The sequence below is a fragment of the Coenobita brevimanus genome, chromosome 50 (assembly GCF_032717465.1).
Source record: "Coenobita brevimanus isolate Jiangsu-jjx chromosome 50, ASM3271746v2, whole genome shotgun sequence".
In the NCBI taxonomy this organism is placed as follows: domain Eukaryota; kingdom Metazoa; phylum Arthropoda; class Malacostraca; order Decapoda; family Coenobitidae; genus Coenobita; species Coenobita brevimanus.
In genome coordinates this window covers 50,251,924-50,270,348 of record NC_137003.1, presented here as the reverse complement: position 1 = coordinate 50,270,348, position 18,425 = coordinate 50,251,924, and the positions used below count along the sequence as shown (strand labels likewise).

The 18,425-nt window shown below is 43.6% G+C and overlaps 1 protein-coding gene across 1 annotated transcript in view; it reads left to right on the top strand.

Annotated features, from left to right (window-relative positions):
• LOC145399662 (ATP-binding cassette sub-family G member 8) overlaps positions 1–18,425 on the top strand; it is a 107,801-nt gene that overhangs the window by 79,748 nt on the left and 9,628 nt on the right. Inside the window, exons 6-7 of the mRNA XM_080272203.1 lie at positions 15,877–15,986; positions 17,435–17,569. Coding sequence (XP_080128329.1) covers positions 15,877–15,986; positions 17,435–17,569 — 245 coding nt within the window. The remainder of the gene's footprint in view (positions 1–15,876; positions 15,987–17,434; positions 17,570–18,425) is intronic.

Below are 18,425 nucleotides of genomic sequence, written 5' to 3'. Positions count from 1 at the left end.
TATTTACAGTTCTTCTCAACCTCTTTTGCTGGTTACTATTCTTAGCCCAGGCTCAGAGAGCATGGTATATTTCTCTGCTCATAGATACTTCTCTTTGAAGTGATGCGTCAGCAAAGAAAGTAGACGCACTGGAATAGTAAGCTAACTTTTGTCTCCGACTGGTACATTGTACAGGATATATTAACAGTTTTTAGTGTCAGTAAGTCAAAATACATCTACCTAAACAGCCTGAAACAAAACTTAAAAACAGTGATCAGAATGGAACGCTACCTGAGCATCTTCTGAATTCACTTGTACTTGGGCCTGGATGATTGATAGCAGAGACAAAATGCGACTGTATGTGCTGCTTCCATTGTTGCTTTATTTGCATCTCATGAAATACAAACCGGAACATGGTAAGCTTCATTTGGGAGGTATGGACAGCACGAAGGATTTCATGGCAAACATTGTAATAATATCTTTGTTCATGGTTCGTGCACTCGCCAACATGGTAAGCTTCATTAAAGAGTTTTAGACGTCATTAAAGATTTCATGGTAACCGTTCTAATACGAGTAATGTTAATGTTAATGATTCTTGTGCTCACCAACACCACCGTCAAAGGTGACTTAGGAAGCGGGAATTGACGGATGAAAAAGGTTCGCTAATTGGAATCTTAACAAAAACCAGCTACTCTGGAAGCGACCAGATGTCTGTACGTCGTAATTTCGTAAAGGTTGGAGCCGTTGCTGCAGTGGTTAGCATATCTAGCTCGCAACCGGATGAACCCGAGTTAAATTCTTGGATCAGTCGAACTAATGGACAGACTTTATTTCCTCTTTGTTCCTGTCCACCCAGCTGTGCAACCAGCAGCCTGAATTAAACTCTATGATAGTCAGCTTAATGAAGAAATTACATCAGTGACTATGTCTAATTGGGATTGTCCGGCGTTGTACTACGAGACGGTCTCCGCAAAGCTGAGTAAAATCACCTACTGGTAACAAGAATGTAATATGAAGGGCGTCATCGTAGTCCAGAGGTTGTCTATCCACATGACGTTCTCGGTAAATGAAAAAGGAGCAAAACTCAAGGTAACAGACAAAGAAAGTATCCAAACATTCTCCCAGACTGTGACACGCAAACATCTCTTCACAGTCCAAGGGTTGTGTTCATGGAGATTTTTGAGTTTCAGTTTATAAGAATGTTTGTTTAGACTGTCATCTCCACTCACACTGCCACAGATACATGGCAGTTAAACCAAACGATGCTCTAAGTACGAAATACAGGCGAGCAAAATTATTTATCACGGTAATTCAGTGTTGTAGAGAGAAGTGCATGATAAAAAATGGTTAGGATTCTTCGTGAACATTTTCCGACTCTCTTATTTCACTTCGCAACGGTAATAATTATGATATTCAGATGGTGAGCAATTGGCAGTGTTGCTAAAAATTGCAGACACTTATCACGGAAGTTGTTCGGCTTTCTTTCTTTTGCCCCTCAGGAAGGTGGGTATGAAGATGTTGCTTGAGAGAGAGAGAGAGAGAGAGAGAGAGAGAGAGGCACACACAGATAGGCAGACAGTTATAGCTATTGTGTGTGTGTGTGTGTGTGTGTGTGTGTGTGTGTGTGTGTGTGTGTGTGTGTGTGTGTGTGTGAGAGAGAGAGAGAGAGAGAGAGAGCAGTTCTAATCATACAAGGTGTATAGCAATTAGCCTACCCATAAAAAGCATACTAATTATCAAGGAAGTTGTTTTTAGTTTCGCTGCCTCGACACGTCATGAATGTGGACATAAAAATCCAGCTTGTCTTGCCATTACAGGTGGATGTCAGAGAACTGCCTTTCGCTGGCTGGTAATTGGAGTACGAGCAGGCAAGAAAATGTGGATGAAAAAGTTTGGGGTATTGAGAGAGAGAAAGAGAGAGAGAGAGAGAGAGAGAGAGAAAGAGAGAGAGAAGGGAGGGGGAGGGGTAAAGAGCGCTCCTCCATGCCCCAGTGGCCGGGGGGAAGGTCACTGACTTAGATAGCACCCAAGGTTTCTCTCAGTCCACCCTCCAGAATCCAGCCTTCCTCCCTTCCTCCTTTCCCAAATTCTTTTCCCCTGTCTCTCTTCCTCCCTCCCTATCATCACCTCTTTCTCCCTCCCTCCCCCAAGTCTCTCCTTCATCCCATCATCGTCCCTCATCCCTCCTCCTTCATGTCTCTCCCTTTCTTCCCATCACCAGTTCTCTTTCCCTCCTTTCTCCATGTCTCTCCCCTACTTTCCTCCTTTCTCCATGTCCTTTCCCCTATCATTTATCCTTCTCCCTCTCTCCAGTGTCTCTCCTTCACTCCCTATCATCATCATCCCTCTTTCTCCTTTCCACCCCCATGTCTCTCTTTCCTCCTCCCCCTCATCGTCATCTCCCTCCCTCCCTCGCCCATGCTTCTCCCTCACACCCCATCATCATCTCTCTCTCCCTCCAACGTGACTCGCCCTCCCTCACCATCATCATCTCCCTTTCTCTCTCCTTTCTATATATTTTTCTCTCCCTCTTTATTTTTCCTCCTCTTGATCTAACCATACCCACTTCATCGTCCCTTTGCCTCATCTTCCATCTTCATCCACCTCTGTTTTGCCCGTCCCCATTGCTGTTTTTTCGCATTATCTCTCCATCTCTTACTCCACCCTTCATTATCCGTGTTTCCTCCCCTCCTCCTCCTTGTTCATTGCCTCCCCTTCTTCACTCCTCTTACCTCTTCCTCCTTTCTGTTTCACTTCGTTGAACCCCTCCAGGCCAACTCTTTATTTTTCAATTCCATCTCTTCCTGTCTCACTCCCATTGTTTTTTCCCTCTTCATCTTCTTTCTTTCATTCTATTTGCCCTTTCTTTTGCCTTTCCCACAGCTCTCCTGCTCTTCACTCTGGCCCCTCCCCTCTCTTCTTCCTTCCCTTCTTACACATTTGTCCATTTTTATTTCCTCCAGTTACATTTTTCTCTACTTTCCTATTCCTCCCTTCTTTATCTCTGCCAGTGAAGTTGTACCGAGGTTATGTATTCACCTGTGTCTGCTTGTCTATTTATGTACAAGATATCTTAAAAAATTGCAATCGGATTTCAGCGAAATCTTGTAGATAGGTGGGCAGTGGGTCAATGAAGGGATGAATTAGATTTTGAGGTGGATCCGGCTCCAGATGTAGGAATTTGTCATAAATTCATTCGGTGTTTTTCAAGGTATTCACTGTCTGAGACTGTGTAACAGGGCAGACTGAGACCCAAGAATTAACTGACTATTTGATGCCGTAAAAGTAGTCGTCTACTGAGAAAGAGGAATTAAAGAAGTATACCATAAAATTTATTAGCTTTGGCGGAAGTGTGCACTTACAGAGCGATCTTCAGATAACTGTTTTTCTTGGATTTCCTCTCCTTTCGCGATGCCCACCCTTCCCTCATCCTCTTGTCCTTCCTTACCCTTTTGCTGTCGTTACTCATTTCTGTCTGGCCTCTTTACTTTCTTTTCTCTCCTCTCTGAACTCCTTCCCTTGTCTCGTCCCAACCTGGCCTCCCCTTTTCCTTCCATCTTTTTCCTTTACTATCCTTACCAACCATTCCTTTCCCTTCTGGCGCTCCCCTGATTCTTCTGTCCGTCCCTTCTTGTCTCTTCTGTCAATTCCTCCCCCATTCCTTCGCTTCCTTCCCTTGTTTCTCCCTCCCTTCCCTCACCCTCCCTGCCATCCTCATCCCTTGTCTCATCCTTCCTTCTTCCTCTCACTGCTTCCTTCCCTTTCTTTCTTTCCTTTGTCTTCCTTTCCTCTTCTTCTCTCCTTTTTTACCTTCCCGCCTCAATCTTCTATCCTGAAAAAGCACTGATCTAAATGTAAAACAGTTGACAGAGCTTTTTTACCTTACAAATTTTATGTTTATACTGATAATACTTTCTCTCTGGATCCTACCTCACCCCATGTTTAGACGTGAAATGAGAGTCGGGATGATGATGATGATGATGATGATGATGATGATGATGAGGAGGAGGAGGAGAAAGACGACATCCGCATCCATACTGAAGGCTTAGGTTGGCTGAAGGGAGGCGGGTTATCACATACATGTTACATCTGGATAATCCAAATTCCAATCCCTGGTCTCATGTCCTATTAATCCTTTCAACACGATGACCTCTTCTTGTAGTTTATTCTTGCTAGTACCAGACGATTTTGTTTAGCTCGGGGATAAAAATCGTAATCGTGAAGGTACCACAGTAATGAGGTCTCTACTTCTCCCTTCCATTAAAAAAATAATAAAAAATAAGATTCTGTTTTAAAAGGAATGAAATCGTCTGGTTATAGCAAGAATAATATAAAAACTAGGTCCTCTGGCTGAAGGGGTTATTGCCACGTGTACAAAATTCCGTGGATGGAAGAAGCTTTTTTAGGGTCACGTAGAAGAGATGTGGAGGGGTGGGGTTATTTGTGTGTGTGTGTGTGTGTGTGTGTGTGTGTGTGTGTGTGTGTGTGTGTGTGTGTAGATGGTGTTTGGAGTGTATTTGTCGTGGTGGTTGTGGTAGGTATTGCGGTGTGCTATAAGGGTGATTGTGGGGGTTTAATGGTAGTTGTGATGTAGTTGTGGTGGTGGTGATGATTATGTAGGCAGTAATGGTAGTTACTATATGGAAACTGTGGTAGTAGCAATAATGGTAGTTGTGATATAGCTGTGGTGAAAGAGATGGTGGTAGTAATGGCAGTTATCATACTGTGTTGGAGACTGGTAGCTGTGGCGGAGTTGGTGGTAAGGTGGAGCAAGAAGGTGGATGGATAGTGGAGGTATGAAGGGTGAAGGGGGGGGGGGCAAAGAGCAGATTCTTTCACGGAGGCATTTTGTTGGATGAGGTGAGAAGGGGGAGGGGGAGGAGGCAGGAGGGAAGGGGGAGAGGGAGAGGGAGGAGGAGGAGGAGGAGGCATAAAGAAAGAAGGGGAGGAAATGAGGAAGGAGAGATGAGAAAGGGAGATGACTAGAAAAACTGAGTTGGCTAGAGGGAAGGAGCGAGAAACAAGAGAGAGGGGGGAAGATGAAGAGTAGAGGTTAGGAGGGAGAGAAGATGAGGAGAGAGGAATGAAGAGGAGGGATGAATAAAGCAAAACTAGGAGAGGAAGAGGGAAAGAGTGTTAAGTAAGTGGGATAGGGAGGGAAGAAGGAGAGGAGGCGAAGGGGAAAGGGGGCGGAGAGAAAATGAGAAGGGAAGACTGAAGATGAGAGAGAGAGAGAGAGAGAGAGAGAGAGAGAGAGAGAGAGGGAGAGAGAGAGAGAGAGAGAGAGAGAGAGAGAGAGAGAGAAAGGAGAGGTTAGGGAAAGAACTGGAGGGGACAGATGAGAGGGAGGAGGGACGGGAGCGGAGGGAGAAGGGAGAAGAGAGGGGAGGGGAGAGGATGGAGATTCTCGAGGCCAGGGAAGGTCACTGGATGCTGCGTCATGCGTGCCCACACCACTTAGTTCACACACACACACACACACACACACACACACACACACACACACACACACACACACACACACACACACACACACACGTGCTGGTTGATATGAAAAAGAATTTGTAAATGGAAAAGAAAATACTAAGGCAAATGAAGGAAATGTTAAAAAAAAAAAAAAAAACTCATATAGGCTACAGAGAGAGAGAGAGAGAGAGAGAGAGAGAGAGAGAGAGAGAGAAATACACAGCTCTCGTAATTTATCCAACATGCATCAGAGCTAACTCATACACTCCATGGTCTGTATTCATAAGCGTCCATCAGCCTACACTGTGTCTCGTATTACTTGTTCATACTTTCTTCTTCACTCATGTACACTTATCAGATATTTCCCAGACAAAGTAGAGCGAATAATATCGTGAAGAATACCACCAAGCAAAGTGATCTATAATAATATTTAACTATTTTTGACACTTGCTTATAGTAGAAATTGGATCTTTCATGAATATTTACCAAATCAGTCCCCCAGCTCCATTCCTGGAACACTCTCTCTCTCTCTCTCTCTCTCTCTCTCTCTCTCTCTCTCTCTCTCTCTCTCTCTCTCTCCCCAATGTTCAAAGCTTATATTTCTATATTTCTTATATTTATATATCCGTCTAGGAGGGAATGAAACCTCCAGACTGCTAAATCAGGGAGGAAAGTAAAAGATTTTGACCATTTCTTACAGTCAGGGACAAAAGTTCTGCCTCACAGTAAGAGAATGTCCGTTACGTTCCTCCCAGATGCAATATATAACAGAGAACCATATATCGGCAAAGAAATCACCAAGCCTATCCACATTGAGAATATTTGCGAGAAGAGGATGAGAAAAAGTAAAAAAGGTGAAATGTTAGGGGAACTTTTGACTTCGACTGTACAAGAGTTAAATCTTTTCCTTTTCGTATTTTTAACCTTACAGTTTTCATCCAGGTCAGTGTGCATGACGGTCCCACGGCTGAATATAGGAAGAACAGTAAAAGATTTCACCCTTTACCTACTGTTGGTTCGGTTTATTCGCAGGTACCTGTATTTGCACGTATAGGGCAGGAAAACTGATGTAACAACTGTGAATTCTCTTTTCTTATTTCCGGATCCTACACTTAACTCTCTCATTCGGTGGGAAAGGGGATCAGAATAATAATGATGGTGATGTGACATCCTTCAACATATAATATGATACTGACTAGGTGACTGCTACTGAATTAACATGTGTCGGGATGGAAGATTTTTCTTATACAGTTTCTAGACCAGTTGCCCCGCTCAGTACTTGCTACTGAGCGGGGCAGCTGGTGTCAGCAAATAATACTGTCATAAAGGACCGTCTTAGAGTAATGCCTGTCATCAACACGAAACAGTCAGTTTTCTAAGTCTTCATCTTTCCCTATAATACGATTCACAATATTCTTCTTACATCCAGGTTCCCAGTCATACTGCTGAGTGAACAGGAACCATGGGGAAACAAACTGAGTCCACCAATCTGACGGCCCCAAGAAAGGGCCAACTGCAGAAAAGCTGACTTAGTTTCACTAGTATTTTCTTACCCACATTTATTCATCCTGGTGGAATCCAGATCCACACGACTGAAGCAGGGAGGAAAGTAAAAAAAAATTCTGCGCCTACGTAAGAGTTTTCCTATTTCCACCCATATTTTTTTAAGGCCTATTGACACATCTCACTGTGAATGCAACTGTCACGCAGCTGAATGACCACAGGTAAATTATTTTCATTTACGTACTCTGTTCCTTCCACTGAGATGTCAACCCGAATTAAAGCCTGCCAGCATTCTCAATGGAATGCCCGTATAGAACGTTCTCCACACACCCATAGTACATTAACAAACTTTACTCAGATTTTCATAATGATTAATTACCATACAAAAACATAGGTTCCCAAGGTTTGTATGCCTTTATGCTTTGAAAATTTACGGCATAAAGTCCTTTAAAAGCCCTAAAAAAAGAAAACTGCAAGAGATGTCATCCGATGAGGTTGTGGCCCAAGAAACAGTTGTGCCAAGCTGAAGCGAACTGGTGAAAAAACAAAGGAATGGCAGTAAGTTGAAATAATTTTGGGAAGAGGGAAAAAAAAGGGAAACAAATAAGAGGAAATACAGTAGGTGTCCATATTATGGTATGGAGACATACCAGTACGATAGGCCTGTTTTGTGTTGCCCACCTCTGTTCACTCGAATATGGCTAGGTTTCTTTACTTACAGACAGTAAGAGAATTATGGATTTTGATAAGATCTGGTGAACACATCACATAAACTTGAACCGTCTGAGACACGAATTAGTCCAATTACGACTAGAGATACGTTTCACTAGTTAGTTTTTTACTCACTTTCTCAGATAATCGATGCTTCTGCACAGTGTACAGCAGAATTATTTGGTCTCTGTAGTCCCCTGAATCATATGATGCACTGATTTATTCTTGATGCTTCCAGACGATTTTATTCAGCTTAGGAAAGATCGGAATTGATGGAGTAATAAAGGCGGTATTGAACATTTATTTTTGCTCGGAAATTCTTCCTATGCAAAGTGCAGTCATCTGAAGGAAGGAAGAATAAAATAAGGACTTCTTTGTAGTGAAGAAATGAAAGTGATAGAAGCTCCGAACAGAAGAAGTCTTAAATTGAGACTCTTGCATAATATGATCTAATTAAACATGGATAAGAGTACAGCGAAATCGATGATATGAACAGAAAAGACAAAGGCATGAGACCCCCTTCGAATCTGTTTGTCATGGCCCTGTTTTTGATAGATCATTCAGATCCCACACTCATCTTTTGTCGTGTGCCTCCCACCATCATCATTCAGCTGTCGTTTTCCGTCACCTACTCATTCTCCACCTATGTCATCTACTTCCCCACACCCATCATTTATTCACCTCCCAACCATGATCATCATCATCATCATCTGGCCTCTCACCCATCATCCACACGCTTCTCACGGCGTCCATCACAGTCGTTACCACAACATTCATGCGATGAGACTGCGTCGCCCGTGACTTCTCACTTGCCTGTTGTGTTGACTGGGGCAAAAGAAACATAGTTGATTTTAATGCTTCAGAAACTCAGTACCTTCACCTTTCTCCTCATCACAATGTCCCATGCCCAAACCAATATCCTTCTGCTTCCAGTAACTCACAGTTTAGTCGTTCATCTTTTCGTATTGTGTTATGATATCGTTTTCTCTCATTTTCTTAGAAAATTCAACTGATCAGGTCTTGTGCGTCCTTACTTAAAGGCAGCTCACTTGTTAACTCCATATAGAGGAATTATTCATGTGTGTGTGGATTACAGTAGGAGGGGGGGAGGAGAACTGGGATGGTGGTTACCACACAGGTTATATTTCCGAAATACGGTGGAATAAAAAAAAAAAAATCGTCTCATTTCCCACTTCTAACTGCCCAGCTCCTTTTAGTCTGTCTTTGCTACAGTGTAGCATCACATTCCTTTTACTATTGCTATGACACAGGGTACTGTTTCACTGACTTCTTTGTATGAATCATACCCCATTACGGCAATCAAACAACACCCGTCAGTACACACAGTTTCATCTCTTTTATATCCAACTTGAATTAACTGGCATTTGCAATCCTTCATGAACACAACTGTTCGAGAATAATACATTGTTCCGTTCTGGCTTAGGTCCCTCTACGACTTTCAGTCTTTCAGACGAAATGCGTTCAAGTATCTCGAACTGAATTTATTTTGATTGTCTTTTTTATCTTTTTTCGAAGGAACAAAATTAGGCATTATGCTCCATCTTTCAGTATAAAGCAAAATCGTTTATTGGCCTGCAACCCATCAAAGCCCCACACATCACCATTCCTCAGCCTTCCTCCCCTGCAACCCATCACCAACTCCCATCATCTCCCACTCATTACTTCCCACTCATCACCCCACACAGCCCCGCCTATCCCCCTCCTCCCTCCACACACACCACATCCGCGTCTTCTACTTTCGCCTCCTCCCTCTTCCATCCACTCCATTCCTTTCCTTCCTTACAGTCCCTCTCTCTTCCTTTCCCTTCCCTTCCTGACTGTTCCTCTCTAATCCTCTCCTTTATGTTTCTTCCATACTTACCCCTTTCCATTTCCTGTCTTTCTTCATTTCCTTTTTTTTTCCCTTTCCATTCCTTATTGTCCTTCCGCTTTCACCCCCTCCTTTCTTTTACCCTTCTTTCCGTTCTCATCTCCATGTGTTCCCCATTTCTATCCATTACTTTCCCCTTATCTCCTCTCACCATTTTCTTTCTTAGTACCTCAACCTCTCTGTTTCTTCCCACTATCTCTTCTCATTATTTATTTTCTCTCCTTCCATCTCTCCCACTCACTGCCTCTACAGTACTTCCTCCTCTCTTTCCTCCCTCCAGCTTTACTTCCCTCTTCTCATTTTCTCCCCCTCCCACCTCTCTCCCTTCCGCTACCTCTTCTTTCCAACTTGTAGCTGAGATGCTTTGTGTGTGTGTGTGTGTGTGTGTGTGTGTGTGTGTGTGTGTGTGTGTGTGTGTGTGTGTGTGTGTGTGTGTGTGTGTGTGGCGTGCTTATTGTCATGTGTACAGTAGGTGTGTGTGTGTGTGCGCGCGCGCGTGTGCTTGTTTGTGTGTGTGTGTGTGTGTGTGTGTGTGTGTGTGTGTGTGTGTGTGTAGTTTTATCATGAATCGTGTGTGTATCGGTGTTTTTCTAGTGTGACTTTGTAGTGTTGAAGGAGTTTATCATTATCAGACAAAAAAATAAAGAACCATGAGTTAAAAATAATGCAAAATACAAATAAAGTTCGACATAAAGCCAAAAAACATGATTTCTTCAGCATGAGATGACTTGACACAATGCGTTATAAAGAACTGAGGTCATAGGCAGTGGGAAAGACAGACACTGAAGGACAGTTCCCGAGTTTATATGTATGACCACAGAGAATGCTGTGACATGGGCGTGCATATATATATGTGTGTAAACGGGTTTTGTGTGTGTGTGTGTGTGTGTGTGTGTGTGTGTGTGTGTGTGTGTGTGTGTGTGTGTGTGCGCGTGTGTGTGTGTGTGTGTGCGTGTGTGTGTGTGTGTGTGTGTGTGTGTGTGTGTGTGTGTGTGTGTGTGTGTGTGTGTGTGTGTGTGTGTGTGTGTGTGTGTGTGTGTGTGTGTGTGTGTGTGTGTGTGTGATTCCTTTGATGTGTGTGAATGTGTGTAAGCTTGTGTGTGTGTGTTACAATAAAAATACACTTGCAAACACTGTAGCAATTGTGAAACCTGTATACACGTCAGCTTCACCTGGGTATGCACGGTCACCGACACCCACACATGCCCCCTCCCCCTCGTGCACACACACACACACACACACACACACACACACACACACACACACACACACACACACACACACACACACACACACACACACACACACACACACACACACACACACACACACACACACACACACACACACACACACACACACACCAACCCTGATAATGGACAAGGTCAGTGTTCCGTTCCTCCTGACCCACGCTCCCCTCCCTGACACCCTTCTGCTTTCTCTTCGATCATCCCTCTCTCTCTTTCTCCCCTCTCCACTGTTCTTTTCCTTTTTTCCGTCCCACTTCGCCCATTCTTGTCTTCTCCCCTTCCATTCTCCTCTTCTCCCTCCCTCCTTCCGTTTTTCTCCCTCCCTCGTCTCATTCTTTATTCACCTTCCTCCGTTTCTTCTCCCTCCATTTTCGCATTCTTCCCTTCCTCTCTTACATATCTTCCTTGTCCCCTTCTACTTTCTTGTATCTTATCTACTGTTATTTTCCTATCCTTCCCTTTTCTTTTATCTTCTTTATTCCCCCTTCCCCTACCATCTTTTCTACCTTTCGTCTCTTTGTTTTGGTCCCCTCTCACCTGCCTCCATTCACCCTCCCCCTTCCACCTTCCTGTCCCTCTCTCTCTCTCTCTCTCTCTCTCTCTCTCTCAATCCCTTCCTAATACTCTCTTGCCCTCCACCTCCCCTCGTTCTCTCTGATTTTCCCCTTCTCTCCCTCCCGTCTTTCCTCTCCTCTTTCCTCTCCTCTTTCCCAACACTTTTTTTGCATCCCCATTCTTCTTCCCACTGCTTTTCTTACTCCTCTCCTCCTGTTTCTCATATTACTTATCCTCGTTCTTATACTTCTCGTGTCCCTCCCTCCCTCTTGCTTTCCCTCTCTGCTCATTCTCCACCCCCTTTTTCCCTCTCCCATTCTTCTTTCCATTTCATCCCTCCTTATTCCCCTTCCCTTCCCCATCCGTTATCTTCTCGCTTCTCTCCCTTCATCCTTATCCCCTTCCTTTCTCTTCCCTTCCCTTTTCGTTCCTCTTCCCTTACACCCGTCGTTCTCCCCATCCTTCCTCCACTTCCTCCCCTACCCACTCCTTTATCTCTCCTCTTTCTCCCTCCTTATCCCCCTAACCCTCTTCCCTCTCCATTTCTCCTCTCTCCGCACTATCCTCTCTCCTTTCCTTATACCATTTCATCCCAATGACCTATTTTAAGTTCTATTCTGTTTCCTCTAGACGATTATATTAAACTTAAAATGAACTTTATTATAGTGAAGGAGCTGATTAAGTCTATTTGTAACCAACCATCTCAAAAACTCCCCCTAAAGCTGAATAAATACCTCTGGAGATGGGAAGACTAAAATAGAGATGACGTGCTTTGGGTGAGGGACCAAATCTTTTCAGTTTCCTCTTCCAACTCTTCAGATGTTTTCTCTCCTCTCTCTCCTCAGCATGCAGCATCCCTCGCCTCCCCACCTCTCCGTATCGTTTTTTTCCCTCCCATTCCTTCTCACTTCCCCCCTTTTCTTCTTTCTTCCCTTTCCTTCTCACTTCCCCTGTTCTCGTCTTCCTCACACGCTTCCTTTTCTTCTTCAGCCTCTCTCTTCATAACTCCATCTCCAGTATTTTCCTCTCATATTTCTCCTTCCCTTGCCTCCTTTCTGTCATCACTTGCCTTTCCTTCTCTCATTCTCCCTACTTCTCCATCTTTCTTCATCTCCCTTCCTCCTTGCCCTTCTCCTTCTCGACTTTTTTTCTTTACTTCCTTCTCATTATTTTCTTCGTTTTTCGCTTCCCATCCCTCGTTGTTTTCTCCTCCCCATGCACGTCCATCAGCCTTTCCTTTGCTTGCTCGCTTTCTCTTTCCTTCGCCATTCTTATACTTCTTCATCCTTACATTTTCATTTCTTCTTCCCGCCTCCCTCACTGTTATTTCCTTACCCTTCCCCCTTCCCCCTTCTGTGTTCCTTTCGCGACCGACCCTCACCCTTCACCTTTCCTTTTTTCTCTAATCCTTCCCTCCCCATCCCTTCCCTTCTCTTCCTATCTCTTTCCTTTCGTTCACTTTCCTTCCCTTCCTTTCCTTTCTCTTCCCTTTCTTTCCCTTCCCTTCCTCTCCTTTCCTGTCCTTCCATTTTCCTTTTCTTAATCTTTCCGTGCTTCTCCCACTCTCCTTTTCTCTCCTGTTTTCCCTTCCTTTTTACATTCTCTCTCTCTCTCTCTCTCTCTCTCTCTCTCTCTGCAGGATTTTTTTTTTTTCCATGAACGGACGAGCAGGTACAGTTATTGGAGCGGGGAGAAATGAGGAAGAGGAGGAGGAAGATGGAAGGGGGGACAAAGGGAAGAGAGGTAAGAGAAGGGGAAAGCGGGAAGGGAGAAGAAATAGGGAGTATAAAGAGGAGCGAAGGGAGAATGACCGGAGTAAGAGGGAGGGAAGAGGGGAAGAGAGAAGGTAGAGGGGAGAAGGGAGAGAGAGAGAGAGAGAGGTGGGGGGGAAAAAAAAAAAGAGAGAGGTGAAGGAGATGCGTATGAGTACAAAATACGCAAACGATAATAGGTACAATAAATTCACGGCTCTCTGGACCTAGCATATACGAGTATGCTGATTAAAAAAAAAATGTACACGAAACGTAGATAGGGAGAGAGAGAGAGAGAGAGAGAGAGAGAGAGAGAGAAACAGGAAGATATGAAAAAAATATACGTGGAAGAGGAGAGAGAAAGAAAACAAAACAAGGAAGCTGGTGGAGGGAAAAAGAAACGCTTCTCCCTCCCCCACATGCCCCCCCAAAACAGGTTTCGACCCGATATGCGTCACACTGGAGGTCATAGTCGTGAGGTAAGGTCAGCTGGGGTCAGGTGGAGTGTGCATGTTGTCGCTAATTGTTCCACTTGTGACAGGTGCTATCTGATTGTTCTGCCTGTGCTCTTGTTCCACCCGCATAGCCGTCGTTTTTATATTCGGCTTTCGGAATCAAATAAATCGGATTAAAAAGGTGGGTAAGGGTGAAATGAAAACCTGCAAGGGATTGATACGAAATGGCTTTTGAAAATAGAGCGTCTAACCCCACCCTCACCTCCTAGAGCGTATGTCACGGGCTTTAAAAAACTGTCTCGTTGGTTAGATAAGAATATACAAGACTGAGCCATGAACAGAAATAATCAGGTAAACGTGAGGTGTGTTATGGATAATGGAGTCTCCTAAGCTTACCTGGGTTGAATGCTACTATAATTCTTTCCAGTTTGGGCCTGTCCACACGGAGGTTGAAGTGGAACATACTCGTTTTCTGGTGCAGACAGTCCGACGGTGAAAGTCAGGGTTAGAGCCACTGGGCCACATTTTGGTTTTATTGGTTTTTAGTGTCAGACTTTCAATAGTGAACAATTTGCGTCAAAATATACGGTAGCCTATTTTCCTCCGGATTTACGATTTATATAACTTTTGAAGCATTTCGCCCATATATTTGTATTTTACACTTTATAATCCTAATGGATACTACTAATGCAAGCTGTCAGTATTCAAATGAACCAAATAACCCAATCTAGAATATTAATGTATTAATGAGTTGCTGAGGATAAGAAGTTGCGAAACTTCTCATACTGATGAGAATACGGCCTTATGTATGATACCGACTTCAGCGTGAACAGACCCGTGGTGTTGGGCCGGGTGGACGTGGCTTATATTCAGAAGCGGTATCGGTCTTGAGGTCTCAATATGTCAGAAAGGGAAGGGAAACGAGGGAAACAGCGAAGTAGTCACCTTCCACGCTTTTGGTCTTCTTTCCTTCCTTCCGCATTTCCTACTTTCTCTATTTTCATCCAGTCCTTTTTCACCCTTTCCCTTCCTTTAAAAATGAGAGAGAGAGAGAGAGAGAGAGAGAGAGAGAGAGAGAAAGAGAGAGAGAGAGAAAGAAAGAGAAAGAGAGAGAGAGAGAGAGAGAGAGAGAGAGAGAGAGAGAGAGAGGCCTAGAAGGAAGAAAGTTGAATCGGAAGGACAGGTTGGTAAAAATGAGAATTGTAATATACTGACGGACTCTCTCTCTCTCTCTCTCTCTCTCTCATGTTCTTACTGCAGTTCTCATTGCTCTTGCGGATGACCATATTTTTGTCGTCGCCTAGTTGTTGCTTCTTTTGTTTTTCTTGTTGCTGTGTTGATTTATTTGTTGTTTCTCTGTCAACGAATATATCGAGCCTGAAGAGGGCGTAAATTAATGCCCGTCGACTGCATGAGAAACGTGTAGGGAAGCTTTTTTTTTTTTTTTCCGGTTCTCCCCTAGCATACGAACCCCAGTAGTCGGTTTACGTCCATGTCCCTAACTCTACTTCTGGGTGACTAGTGACAAAGAGGAAAAACTATGTCCAGCAACCGGACCTGCCCAAGAATGGATCTCGGGTTCTTCCAGTTGCGAGCTGAATCCGCTAACTAATGCACCGCAGGGGGAATGAGAAGAGCGCAAATGAGGAAGACTGAAAGATTAACAAGCGCAGCGCGTAGACGCAAGTGAGAGGAAAATCATCAGCGTGGAAGATTGGTTGGTGGAAGTAGACGACTTATGGACTGGGTGGAGGGAGCACTGGAGGGTGAACTAGGGTGGAGGAGTGCGTTTTTTTTTTTTATTTTTTTTTTTTTTTTTTTTTTGAAGGTGGAAGATTGGAAAGTGCTTGTATTGTGATTGGAGGATGGCTGGAAGAAAAGACTTAGAGAAAACAAGATATGAAACAGATTTGGGAGAAGTATGGACTAGGCTGTGAGATTAAGAAATATATCACGAGTTAATTGGCGAGGAGGACTGCTTTATGGAGGGTTATGGGTGGTTGGGAAAAAAAATAGGAAAAAATGCTGTAACTCTTATTTTTTATTGACAATAGAAATATTAATTATGAATATTATCATTAGCGATACTTATGTTGCTTGTATTTATATTTACCTTTCGATTATTGAGGCAAGGTTAGACATTTTATTGTGGTTAACGCAATGGAAAGGTTAACGTGAAAGGTTATCGTTATTGTTGTTTCTACTGTTATTGTTGTTATTAGTGGTGTTGGTGTTTAATTGTTATCAATGCTGTGTCTGTGTTTTCACTAATTATTTTTTCCACCTTCCTCATTATCGTCCATTCTTCCTTGCAGAGAGCGAGGGTTCGTGCCTGCTGGACGTGCTGGCGAACCGGCATGGCAAGTGGGGGGGCAGGGTGAGAGGGGAATTCCTCCTTAATGGCAACCACACCAAGCCTTCCAAGGTGACGACTCGTGTTGGTACACACACACACACACACACACACACACACACACACACACACACACACACACACACACACACACACACACACACACACACACACACACACACACACACACACACACACACACACACACACACACACACACACACACACACACACACACACACACACACACACACACACACACACACACACACACACACACACACACACACACACACACACACACAAATAACCGGTATATACCATACAAATACATTCCCGCAGCGAAAGGTGGGAGAACACATTTGCGTACATAACTTACATGAATGAACGCACTTATACATAAACATATACATATATAGATAGGTAGATAGATAGATAGATAGATAGTCACACGAACACATTCATAAATTATCAACATTTTTGCCGGACTGTTTGGTGAGAGTGACTGGCACTGAAGGCAACCAAACAATCCCCAACCTAAGGCATACTGTACAACCGTCGATTTACAAAGTCCCAATCCTGAAAGCTATCGCTTATGAGGTACGGTATACTGGGAATATTGATTTACTGCACTGAAAGAAGGCTAAGTAAATTAAATATAACTTGAAACTTTTTTTTTTCTGCGGAAATCAGTGAAAGTAAAGAGTGTGTTGTCCTGGAAGTGAGAAATTATTAAGTCCTTCACTGTCATCATCATAGATTTGGTTTCCTGATCAAAAATATGAATAGCTCACCTTTAGCACAGCTGCATTAGTGCTGTCCTTACAAAAGTTCTGCCGAGAGCGCTTCACTGTCCTGCATATGCAAATCTCCATGCACCTCGCCACCCACATATCTAGAATGAAACCGTAGGAGGATCACAAAAGTAGCCAAAACACACCCTTAGAGAACATCACTTCAGATCAGACTTTGAATGTTCGGTGTTGGATCCTCATTGATTGTGTGCTAAATTATCGGAAAAATTTATCGGGGTTTCAGAGTTTTGTTATAAATATACATACATATGTGCAAACAAACAAACTCAGTGCCAATAGTATAACTGAGGCTGATTTTATGTGAATCAGAATTTTTCCGTACTTCCCAAATTCGTCGAAAATAGGCATGACGTCATTTTAGTTTGTAACTGAGAATGACACATTACTTTTTTTTTTAGCAAGATTTCTTATTAATAATACAGGAATGGAAAACTTGCAATGTAAAACTGAGCTTGTAGCCATAGTTTACTGCATCTGAAAATTAAGGTATTTGGTATGGTAATATTCTAATACCTTCAGTTATTTTTTAGTCTCTCTCTCTCTCTCTCTCTCTCTCTCTCTCTCTCTCTCTCTCTCTCTCTCTCACCCTGTTTATCCGTTTGCCTATCTGCCTTTCTACCTACTTACTGTATCTATCTGTCTATATTTAACTGTGTCTCTAACCCCCGTCTCTCTCTCTCTCTCTCTCCTATCCTGCCAACCCAGGTAGCGGCAAGGTCAGCCTACGTGCAGCAAGACGTGAACTTCTGCCCTGACATGAGCGTCCGCCAGACCCTCCTCCTGCACTCCTTCTTCCGCGCCTCAGGGGACCACACCAGGGTCAGGGAGGTCAAAGCTAGGGTGAGTTCTGACCTGAGATGTGGATGGGTGTGGTTAAAATTATGTTTGAACGAAGCTAGATGTGGACGAAACTGCATATAATGAAAACTAGACACTGAAGAAACTGCATATGGACGGAACTGGGTATGGACAAAATTAGTATGAGCTAAATTGGCAACAGTTAGTTCTGTGTACGAACAAAGCTGTGTGTGGACAAACCTGGCTACGGACAAAACTGTGTATGGGAAAAACCTGAGTGGACGAAACTACCTATAGATGTCATTGACTGTGTACGGTACTTTATAACACCAGAGTATTGTTGTTGTGGGATACGGATAAGATGGTTATTGCCGAAACTGTGTGTGGAAAACCTGTATTTGGACAAAACAAGGAATGAACAAATCTGGTTGTGGACAAAACTGTGCTGGGGAGATAGCGGTGACACTGGATACGAGTGACACTAATACGGGTGACACTGAATGAGTGACACTATTACGGGTGACACTGAATAAGTGACACTAATACGGGTGACGCTAAATAAGAGTGACACTGATATGGAAGACACTGATACGAGTGACTGATACGGGTGACATGGGTGACACTGATTCTGGTGTCAGTGATACGGGTAACATCGGTGACTTATATATGGCACTGATACAGATGACACTGATATGGATGACACTGATATAAGTGACACTTATACGAATGACACTGATACTGGTGACGCATATGGGTTTCATGGGTGACATTGATACGGGTGACTCTGATGGGTGATATGGGTGACATTGATACGGGTGACACACACGGGTGACACTGATACGGGTGCTATGGGTGACATTGATACGGGTGACACTGATACGGGTGACACTGATATACA